This window comes from Gorilla gorilla, chromosome 4, assembly GCF_029281585.2.
Source record: "Gorilla gorilla gorilla isolate KB3781 chromosome 4, NHGRI_mGorGor1-v2.1_pri, whole genome shotgun sequence".
Lineage (NCBI taxonomy): Eukaryota > Metazoa > Chordata > Mammalia > Primates > Hominidae > Gorilla > Gorilla gorilla.
In genome coordinates, this window is record NC_073228.2 from 42,222,364 (window position 1) to 42,233,919 (window position 11,556).

Genomic DNA, 11,556 nt, shown 5'->3' on the forward strand with positions numbered 1-11,556 from the left:
CAGAACTGCAGGAATGGGGAGCCAGCCCAGCCAAGACCGCAGAGCCTAGGGTCCCAACTCCAGACCTGGACACTTCCTGGGAAGTCAACCCTAAGGACTTAGAGAATCATTTACTTGCCTTCTCTAGCCATCTCTGCTCCCTGATTGAGTGCTCACACATGAGGCCAGAAAGGGACTGGGGTTCTTCCCTCCTCACCCCAAGACTAACCCCTGCTCTCCCAGACCACAGACACACTGGGCAGCCTCTCATCCCCCACAGCTGCTGCCCCCAGCTCCATCAGCTCAGGGGTTCTGGTCCAGCCAGAGAGAGCAGGATGGAGGGTCAATCCCAAAAGGGCAGCTCCGTGCGCCCCTCATACCAAGTCCCCGCCAGCCAAGTCCCCAACCCGTGGGTGCTGTCTCCATGTGGCTGGCTCCAGAGTCCTCCCTGATATGAGAAACAAACCGTTCTGCAGACACTGGGGTCTGGAGGCTCCATGTGGTAGACAGAGGACAGTGCATTATAATTACATTTGCAATTAGCTGTTCACTTTTCTCTCGCACTTGCTAACCAAGATCCAGGAAGAAAAGGTTGATGTTAATCATAAGCTTCTCTTCTCTCACTAATGGGGTCAGACACTGGTGCCTTGATAGCACACAGGCTTCCGGGAGGAATACGCACTCTGGAGGGAGACTTCTTCAGGGCCGCATTTGAGGCCAGGGTCAGGAGAAGACCCCACATGCCCCAACAGAGGGGCTTCACCAGCCTCCCTCAGCCTGGCTCCCTCTGCTTCTGAAATCTACCTTTAAGGTCCTTGTATGCTCAACCTTGTCTAAGAAATAGGCCGGGCATGGTGGTTCACGCCTGTAATCCCAGCACTTTGGGAGGCCAAGGCGGGCGGATCACTTGAGGTCAGGAGTTCCAGACCAGCCGGGCCGACATGGTGAAACCTGTCTCTATTAAAAATACAAAAAAATTGGCGGGCTTGGTGGCTCACGCCTGTTTTCCCAGCTACTCAGGAAGCCAAGGCAGGAGAATTGCTTGAACCTGGGAGGAAGAGGTTGCAGTGAGCCAAGATCGCACCACTGCACTCCAGTTTGGGCAACAGAGCAAGACTCAAAACAACAACACAACAGAACTCTGATCCGCTAGTGGTGAGAATTTCTTTCTGAAACTGGGCAATACCTTCAGGCCCTTTCAGAGACACACGGGGCATAACTGAGGGGCTAGAAATGCCAAGACCAAAGCAGGCTTGGGCCAAACCACCTGCCACGAATATGGGCAAAGGCATCTGCCCACACAACCTCTGGGCACAGAGGGCAAGGGTTCTGTTTGCTCCATCTACACTGTGGACCTAGAGATCCGCTTTTCCAAACCCTAAGTGTTCTGTCTAGGACAAGTGTCTGAGCACACCCACATTATCAATGAGGTAAAGGGAGTCCTGGGTTCCTCCTTTTCCCCCAAGTGCCCTGCCATGGCACTTTCCACACTGCGGAAATAGCCGCAGTTTCCAGCCCGTGCCCTGCCTCCCTCCCAGCCTTCCAGACCTTTGGAGTTTTCTCTGCCTTCTTCCCGTCACCCTCTCCTTTCTTCCCCGTGTGCTCCACATCATCCCCGTGTTAAAATTGTGATGCCTGTCTGTTTCTTTTTTCTTTCTCCCTCCCTCCCTCCCTTCCTTCCTTTCTCTCTCTTTCTCTTTCTTTCGAAATGGGGTCTCACTCTGTCACCCAGGCTAGAGTGCAGTGGCACAATTTCTGTTCACTGCAACCTCCACCTCCCAGGTTCAAGTGATCCTCCCACCACAGCTGGGATTACAGACAGTGAGCCACTGTGCCCAGCCCTCTGTTTCTTTCAACTGGGTTCGCATGCAACTCTCATTTAAAGGTGTTCAGTAAATCCAGAATCAGTGAATGAATGCATGAAAGGAACCTCAAAGACTTGGGGCAAGAGTTGTTTTTTCCGAAGTCTTAAACCATCACAGTGGGAGAGGGCCAAGTGCAGGGTGCAAAGTCCCAGTCAAGCACTCCTGGCTACCTTTACCCACCACCTTCCCCGCCACTAGAAGGGCCGCACTACGTGCCCGAGGACACCCAGGCCCCCTGCCCGTGGCAGCCCTGCGCCTGCTTTATCTCCTGTTCCTCTATCCAGGGACAGGCCTTTCCAAGTCCAGGACCCAGCTCCAGCCCAGCCTGGATCTCGCCACGCCGGCGCTCTGGGAGGGGAAACGAGGTGGTCACAAGTTTCCACGTGAGGGCGCTGGAGGGGCGCGGGAAAGACTGAAGCAGACCTCCCCCCACCCTTCGTGCGTGGTCGGTGAAGGAACCCAGATCGTCAACCTGCGGCTGCCCCTGTCCCCAGGGTCCACCAGGCAGTCATGACCCCCCACCGAGCCCTCTCCCTTGCGCCTCGCCTCCCAGCCCCACGCCCCACTCCCTCGGGTTCGCGCTCCTCAGTCAAGATGAAAGAGCCCGCGAGCAGCAGATAGGTCTAGGTTCGAATCCCGCCTCTGCCCCTTAATGGCTGGAGGCCTTCTCCCAGCGCCGGCCTGTAAAATGGGCCCATCACGCACCGACTTTGGCTGGAGGAGGCGTTCAGGAAATGTCAGCTTCCTGCCCGCATCCGCCCTCATCTCACGTTTCCCTCTTCTCTGTTCTCCCTCTGCTTCCCCCCTCCTTTTAGTTTTGTTTTAAATCCCTCCCTCCTGCGCCCTTTCTCTTCTCGGCTCCGCAATCTTAGCCAAACCGCAGCGTTTAGCAATCCTGCGCCCACCCGGCGCCCTGGGAGCCTCGCCGCGGCCGCGACCCGCCCCCGGCCCGGCTCCCGCGGGGGCGCCACCGCCGCGACATACCCCGCCGGGGGTCGCACGCCGCCTCCAGCCCGGCTCACCTGGGGGTCGCACCCCGACTTGCGCACGGCCCTGCCCCAGCCCACCCCGGATCGGCCGGGTCCCTCCTCTGGCGGCAGCGCCGCAGCCCACCCGCCGCCGGGGCCGCGGGGACCGGGCGGAGCTGGACGCACCGGCCAGGGCCGTGCCCGGGTGGCCGAGGGCACCGGGAGGGGCGGCGGGCTCGGCCGCCAGGGCTGCCAGCGCCAGCCTGACCGCAGCCCGAGGGCGACGCTGCAAATAGCCGCGGTTTCCAGCCTGTGCCCTGCCTCCCTCCCAGCCTTCCGGACCTTTTGGGTTTTCTCTGCCTTCTTCCCGTCGCCCTCTCCTTTCTGCCCCGTGCCCCCCGCCTCGTCCCTGCTGTGCGCCCACCACATCCTGCCTCATGCAGGACGGCTCTGGCGCTGACGAGGTCGGGATCATGCAGGATGGCTCTAGCGCTGGCGAGGTCGGGAGACTGAGAGGGGGCCAAGAGACCAGCGCTCCTTCGAAGGAATAAAATCATCATCCTCCTCATCATCACAGCAATTAAGTTAGGGTTAACTGAGCGCGTGCTGTGTGCCAGGGACTCTGCTGAACGCTTTACCGGCAGGAATTCATGAAATCTTTACTACACACTACGAGGGCCAGCTTCAATTTGCAGATGGAGAAAACTAAGGCTCAGACACTCAGTAGAGACTAAGGTCACCCCATCTGCATCGGGAGAATGGAAGGCCATCTCCCCTGTCCAGAGACCCAGGCTGTGATTCTGCCTGAAACCCTGTGGGTAAGACCCCACTGGAAGGTGGGAAAGAGCTGGCTGGGGGGTCCAAGCCAGTCGGCCAATGAATTCTCAGTGTATCCTACAGCAAGCCCGGCCTGCCTCAGTTTCCACACCTGTGAAACCAAGAGGATGAAAGGCAACATTTTGTTTCCTCTAAGGAAGAACCTGTTAATGACAATGGAAAACCCCAAATGGAGTGTGAGGCTTTAGGTGTCCTGCACTTGGGGGAGCTCAGTGGGAGGCTGGGGGGGACTGCCTCCCTGCAGAGTTGGGAGCAACCCACAAGCCAGGACTGGCTGCCTGGGAATTAGGTTAAGCTGGGGAAGCTGCATTTTAGCAAATTTGGGGATTCTGAAGCCTTCCAGTTTAGAACCCACCAAAAAGATTCCCGAAATTGGGTGGGGGGAGGGGGTAGTCCTCCCTCAAACACTCCATACTTACCCTTAATCATCTCTGACTTGGCTGGCCTGGATTCAGGGTGAGTGCAGATTTCTTAAGGACCTACTGTATGCCAAGCACACATCTATCACAGCCCTACTCTCAGAGAGCTCATGGCAAAGTCAACAACCACATGGCTGACTAGCAGAGATGTCCTCAGCCCAGCTGTCCCTTTTGGGAGAACTGGAGCCAAGCTGCTTCTTCCAGGGGTGAACACCCCGAGCTAGGCTGCGCAGATCAGTGAGCAAAGCTGGGGATGCGTTTCACCTCCACTGGCCCCCTCCGCAGCCAGCCTTGTGCAGGACACAACCTGCACAACTTCACATAGAGGCCCGTGGGAAGCCATAGAGATCCAAGTGGCAGATGTTGGCAAAAGGAGCCAATTACTTCTTGCTAGAGACAGGAATAGAGAGAGAAGAATTCTATGGAAGAGGCGAGTATTAAGCTGGATCTTTAAGAATGAACGGGAATTCACCAGGCGGAAAGGGAGGTCCAGCAGAGGCAACAGCCTGTCCTGGAACAGCAGTAGGGGTGGACTGGGAAGGAGCACGTGCCTTTCCCTTGCTCCCACCGCTATGCTGGCACATGTCAAACCAAACGTAGCTTATCTGCCAACCAGAGGTCTCCGTGCCTGAACTGTGATATGCTACAGGATCAATGTCTTACTCATCTTCTACCACCCACTGCCTCACCCAATGCCGATAACAGTAACAGTAATAATGGTCAAGCCAGGTGCGGTGGTTCATGCCTGTAATCCCAGCACTTTGGGAGGCTGAGGCAGGCAGATCACCTGAGGTTGGCAGTTGAAGACCAGCCTGACCAACATGATGAAACCCTGTCTCTACTAAAATACAGAAATTAACCAGGTGTGGTGGTGGGCGCCTGTAATCCCAACTACTCAGGGGCTGAGGCAGGAGGATTGCTTGAACCCAGGAGGCAGAGGCTGCAGTGAGCTGAGATCGCGCCACTGCACTCCAGCCTGGGCAACAGAGCCAGACTCCGTCTCAAAAAAAAAAAAAAAAAAGTCAGCAGGTGGTAAATATTTACCATCACGCTTTATGCTAAGTGCTCCAGGGCATTCTCTCATTTCATCCTCAAACTTTGGTAACAAGTGCTATTATTAATCCTGTTTTACAGACAAGGATTCTCGAGAAGAGTTAAATAATGTGCCTAAAGTCACACAACTATTTGGAATCCAGGCCTCTGTGACCACAGAGCCCTTGTTCTAGACCGATGAGTGGATAGATGGATGAATGGATCTGGGTGGATAGGCAAGAGGGAAGAACTAAATGAAGGACCATGAACGCCACACCAGGGAGCTTGAATTCACTCAAGGGCAGTGGGAAGACACTGAAAGGTTGTAAGCAGGAAAGACAAGTCAGTTTAGGGATTTAGAAACATCACTTTGACAACAGGGGAAAGATCACTTAGAGCCAATGACGCTTGAAACCTGCAGCCATTTTTCTGGCAAATCCCAATTCCCACTCGTGAGGAGCCTCATTTCTTTAAGCAATGTGTTATTTCTCTTAGAGCAAGACATGTGTTCTTTTGCACACACAGGGACTATTGATGGAGGAGAATGTTGGAGAGGAGGGGGCTCAAAGACAGGAAGAGGAGACAGAAAGGGGATACTGCTAATTTCCAGGGAGAGGCCTCTCTGTACAGGGGAGCAGAGCACCGGGTAGGGAGAAGGCATATGGCCCCCTCCCTTATTTCTAAGATGAGAAGGTCCCCTCAGGTTTTCCAGCCTGGAAGCTGCAAGCTCCAGGTCCCACACACTGCCCCACTGTGCACCTGCCACCAGGGAAACAGCCAAAGGTGAGGCAGGTGTTGCATCAGAGTGTTAAGCCCTGGGATCAAATGTTAGGGAGCAGCAGTGGAAGAGGTCTGATCCCTCCTCCTGAGCAGCTCCTAATATCATTGGCCTGTCCAGCCAGGGAGGGAGGGGAGTCACAGAAACTGGCCTGGGGATCAGTTAAGCTGAAGGAAGGAATCAGGAACAGCTGGAAGGACCAGAAAACAGGGGGAGTTTCCCCTACCTACACTCAAGGAGCCAAAGAGCAAACCAAAACCTGCAGGAGGCGTCTTCAAGCTGAGGGGGGTTCCCAGAGGTTCCAGGACAGTGCAGGCTCACCATGCTGCCTTGCCTTGCCCTGCTTCTCCTGAAAGAGCTGTCCGTGTGCACTGTGGCAGGTGATGGTGGAGAGGAACAGACACTCAGCACTGAAGCAGAGACCTGGGTAATTGTGGCCTTGGAGGTACTTTTGGGGAGAGGCTCTGACGAGGGCAGGGGATAATCGGCAGTGCAGAGGCAGAAGATCCCCTGCATGGCTGCTGGGAGAGCAGGCAGCCTGCAAGGCAAGTTGTCTGACTCTCTACCGTGGGTAGATTCAAGGCTCTGAGCCCTGGTCTGGCAGACCTCCGAAGTGTGTGTGTGTGTAAGAAATACTTATTTAACACACGGTATATCTCTGGCACTGTCTGAAATGCTTTATAAATATTAACTCAATCCTCCCATCAACCTCATGGGGAAGGTATCATGACTACCCCTCATTTCACAGATAAGGAAACTGAGGCACAGGGAAGTCAACTAGTTTGTCCAAGGTTGCACAGCTTCAAAAGCACAACTACACACTTTGCCCAAGGTCTGATTCTGTGTATCTGTGCATCTGAGGAGGTTCTCCAGAATTTTCTTTCAAGGGGATCAACTTAAACAGCACCACTATTTGGTCTCACATGTAGAAATGACCCAGCATCTGCACTACCCCCACTCCTGCCTGACAATCTGATTGGGGAGGCAAAGATCCTGACCTCAGGCATTCCTAATCAGACAAGGGACAGAAACCAACAAGCCAGAGACAAAGACGGGTAAATAAGAGGCCAGTGCTCAGGGAAGGCTTCCAGGGGGGCAGACAGGACAAGGCTGGGCCTGGCTCCTCCCATTCCCAGGATGGTAAGGACACTGGGGTGGCCTTGGCTTGCGGTCCTGGGCCATGGTGAGGTCCTCAGAGGCGCTTAGAAATGGAGCCACGGGAAGAGCCATCACATGGACAGTCCTGCATGGTGGGTTTCCTTTCCGGTTTGTCTGAACCTGGAAGTGTGTGCAGTGAGGAGAGGGCAGCAGGGCTAGGAGTGTCTCCACTGATGCCTGCTTCTTTCTGGACATCAGTTTCCTCACCTGCAAAACGGAGGAGGGAAGTGACCCCCCAAGGCTTTTCTCCAGCTTTGATATGCTTTATAGAGTCAGTGCCAAACATCAGGGTACCTGGTCTAGAGACAGAAGCCTTGCTGGGTGATGGGGCCTCACTACGCAGCCCCATGGGAAATGTTAAAAACTTCAACTAGTGCTGCTGGACTGTTTCCCAAAAGCACCTCATCCTGCAGCTGGGTCTAATCCTTACTCTCTTTTCACTCTCCTTTAATATCACATCCCTCTGCTTCCCAAAATACAGGGCTTGGAATATGGGAGGAGAGACTGGGTTAGAAGTCAGGAAGAACTTACAAATGCTGTGGGATGCTAAGCATAATATAAGTGATGGCCGGCTGTGGAGTCTCATGCCTGTAATCCCAGCACTTTGGGAGGCAGAGGCAGAAGGACTGCTGGAGGCCAGGAGTTCAAGATCAGCCCGGGCAACATAGAAAGACCCCATCTCTACAAAACATAAACAAAATTTTCCAGGCATGATGATGCACATCTGTGGCCCCAGCTACTCAAAAGGCTGAGGCAGGAGGATCAGTGGGACCCAGAAGTTGAGGCTGCAGTGAGTCGCGCTTGTGCTGCTGCACTCCAACCTGGGCAACAGAGCGAGACCCTGTCTCAAAAAAAAAAAAAAAAAAAAAATGAGGTAACAGGAATGGGGGCATGATCGCATCACTTACCTCCCTTGCTCTCGGGGCTTCCCCAACCTGTAGTCATCCCTGGAGTTGGGGATTTGGGTTAAATGGATATGGAGGGCTCTGGCTGGGGGCAGGAGTCCTGTCGGAGTGAATGGGAAACCAATGTCTCCGAATGCCCCCCAACCAGGCACAGAAACCCAGTGGGGGAGAAAGGTCAGTCCTATTGAATTCATAAGTGGCCATTCTCTCCAGCTTGCACCTGAAGGCTGCCTCTTACCAAGGCAAAGTGGTTTTCATGAGCTTTTCAGAAATGGGTCCAAATCTCCAAAGAGACTTTTCCAGTTCTTGGCCAGGCTGGGTGACTCCAGCTCAAGATAGCTGCCCCAGCCACTGACGTCCTGGTGGGGTGGGAGGGAAGCAGATGGGAAGTGAGTGAATTAGTCCAAGGCTTAGAAAACAATCCATTCCTGATCCTGAAAGGTGCCACAACACAAGTTGTGAGAGACAAGAGGGTTTATGTTGTCCCTAGCCAGGTTCCTGCTGGTCCCAGGAGCTCCAGCGCTACCCCTAGGGAAACTGGGGATGGAAGAGCCTCTGATCCAAGCCCAGCTCTCAGCCTCCTGGCAGGCGGCTCACATTACTCTAGGGCTCTGTTTGTCTATCTTTAGCTTTCCTGGAAAAGGGGACTCCCCAGCCCCCTCCCTATTCCCAGACTCTCAGAGAAAGGACTCCTCATTCGGCATTCTGTGTCCCATGTGTGCTGGGCTCCTATGTGTGCAAGGCTCAGTGCCAGGAACTGGGGACACAGACATGTGAAGACAGTCTAATGAATGTTACCCACTGTCACTCTCTCAACTAGGGAGCGACTCTCCCTTTCAGCAGAACTGAGCAAGCCCCAGTTCAGAAGTTCAGGTTAAGGTCAGAGAGGGAGAAGGCTTTGGCCAAGGTCACAGAGGCTAATGGAAGAATGAGAATGTCAATCCACAGTCCTTGGTTGAGGATGCCATCAGCACAAGGATTAAAATGTCTTTGCCCAGGGTAATAGCCTCCACCCCCAGACCACATGCCACTTCCTTCCGGGAGGCCCAGGCTCTAAGGCAAGGAAAATCTGGGACAATGGGGGAAGTGCCTGGGGAAGAGAGGTGAGTGGGCATTAGAGTGGGGATAAGGAGGGGAAGCAGTCCTGCCTTGCCTCCTGGGGACCCACCGTGAGTTCACTGGCTGCCCTCTCCTCATCTATGTTGGAGACACTTCCCAAGATAGAGCAGAACCAGTACGGTGAAGTCAGACTTTGAATCTTGGCTCAGCCTCTTCCTGTGTGACCTTGGACAAGTCACTTAACCTCCTTACATCTCAGTTTCTCCATCTGTAAAATGCGGGGGCCGGGGGAAATCGTAGTTTCTACTAGTTATGGTGGTTGTGAAGATTAAATGAGATTATGACTGCAGTGTTTCAGACCAGCCTTTGAGCCTGAGTTCAACTTCTGGTTCCACCTCTCACTTCCCAGCTGGGTGACCTTGGACAATTCTTTCTTTTTGAAATGGAGTCTTGCTCTGTCACCTAGGCTGGAGTGCAGGGGCAGGATCTTGGCTCACTGCAGCCTCTGCCTCCCAGGTTCAAGCAATTCCCCTGCCTCAGCCTCCTGAGTAGCTGGGATTACAGGTGTCTACCACCATGCCCAGCTAATTTTTGTATTTTTATTAGAGACGGGGTTTCACCATGTTGGCCAGGCTGGTCTCGAACTCCTGACCTCAAGCGACCCACCCATCTCGGCCTCCCAGAGTGCTGGGATTACAGGTGTGAGCCACTGCAACCAGCTGAACAATTCTTTAACCTGTGTCTCGGTGTTTTCATGTGTGAAATGACAGTAACAGTACTTAGAGTACTGTTTTCCTGGTGTTTTGGTGAGGTTTAAATTAGTTACTAGATGAACGTGCTCAGAACATAGTAGGTGAAATGTTAGCTATTATTACGAGGATGTGCAGTACTGTGTAAAATATGCAGAAGTGCCCAGTGCCAGTGCACAGCGAGTCTCTGCTGACCACCAGCTGTCACTCCTGAGATTGCCATTGCCCAGGCTGGCCTCCCCGTCTGCTGGACAACCTCCCAACTCTAACACTAACTCTCTGCTTCTTCAGGAAGGCGCTGGCCCCAGCATTCAGCTCCAGCTGCAGGAGGTGAAGACGGGCAAGGCAAGCCAGTTCTTTGGGCTGATGGGGAAGCGAGTGGGGGGTGAGTGACAATGACAATGGAGCCCAGCAAGCAGGGGTTCTGAGTGGGTTCTGCAACATAAAGCAGAGGCCCTAAGTCAAAGCCCAGTAACTGGGGTCAGGTACTCCAGTCCAGTAGGGGTCGCTCATGAGATGGGGTGGCACAGACTGTCCATAGGAATTATCATCCAGGCTGGGGGGCAGTGGCTCATGTCTGTAATCCCAGCACTTTGGCAGGCCGAGGTGGGTACATCACTTAAGGTCAGGAGTTTGAGACCAGCCTGACCAACATGGTGAAACCCCATCTCTATTAAAAATACAAAAATTAGACAGACATGGTGGCACGTGCCTGTAATCCCAGCTACTCAGGAGGCTGAGGCAGTAGAATCGCTTGAACCTGGGAGGCAGAGGTTGCAGTGAGCCAAGATCATGCCACTACACTCCAGCCTGGGCGACAAAGCGAGACTCCATCTCAAAAAAAGAAATTAGCATGCAACCAGGACACTTTGGGGAGTGTTAGTAATTACGCCAGGCAACAAGTGTAAACAAGGCTGTTCCCAACAATGGGGAGCACGGTCACCTGAAGGGTGGGGGCACAGGCTCTGCACCCTGAGTGGTGCCTTCCATGCTCTGGATGACTCTGGGGAGTGGCAGTGAAGCTAGAGACCAGTCTGGATGTGGGCAAAGCCACAAGCCAAGCTTTCTAGTCAATTTTCTTTGGCTGAAACAAAATTACTAACTTAAACCTGTGTTCCCTGAAGGCACTTTCAACTCAGGAGTCCTGTCCTCGGGGGACCAGGAGAAAATACTCTGCACACAGAGCAGTTTTCTCTTATTGTCAATATTATATTTTTTAAGTGGTAATGCTCCGTGTTGGCTTGGTGTGAAAAAACTGGCACTTTTACACTGTCTATTTGGAGGACACGTTCGCAATATCCAGGCAAGTTGGAAATGTGCTTACCTTTCTGACCCAGAGTCTCGCTTCTCAGGCAGACATGCTGTTACTACATGAGACCTGAGGGTATTCACTGCCAACATGCTTGTAATAGCAAGAATTCGGAAATAACATAAACACCATCAATCAGGGAATGGTCAAAATCTATTACGCATATCCTTAACCCTTGTGGCCATTAAAGAGAATGAGGCAGACCCATAGAAAGATGTGGAAAGATCTCCAAGATACATGCTTAAGTGGGAAAAAGCATGTTACAGATCAATATTCAAGAGGAGCCTACTTGTTTTTAAAAAACGACATACACACAGATATGCAAATGCATGGGGAAAGTTCTAGAAGGATAAATATCAAACTGTAAACAGTGGTTACTTCAAGGACAGGAAGTGGAGATGAGGGGGAGAAAGGGCAGAGAGACTTTAAATTTTACTTGTACAAACCTTTTCAAAATAGTGGATGTATTCAAGGACTGCTTTTGTAATAAAAAAAAAA

General features: G+C 53.0%; 1 protein-coding gene across 1 annotated transcript; it reads left to right on the top strand.

Annotated features, from left to right (window-relative positions):
- Positions 1 to 6,200: 6,200 nt before the first annotated feature.
- TAC4 (tachykinin precursor 4) lies at positions 6,201 to 10,142 on the top strand. The gene is made up of 2 exons (XM_004041438.3): positions 6,201 to 6,323; positions 10,041 to 10,142. Exons 1-2 carry the CDS (start codon positions 6,201 to 6,203, stop codon positions 10,140 to 10,142), a joined length of 225 nt encoding a protein of 74 aa, XP_004041486.2.
- Positions 10,143 to 11,556: the final 1,414 nt, after the last annotated feature.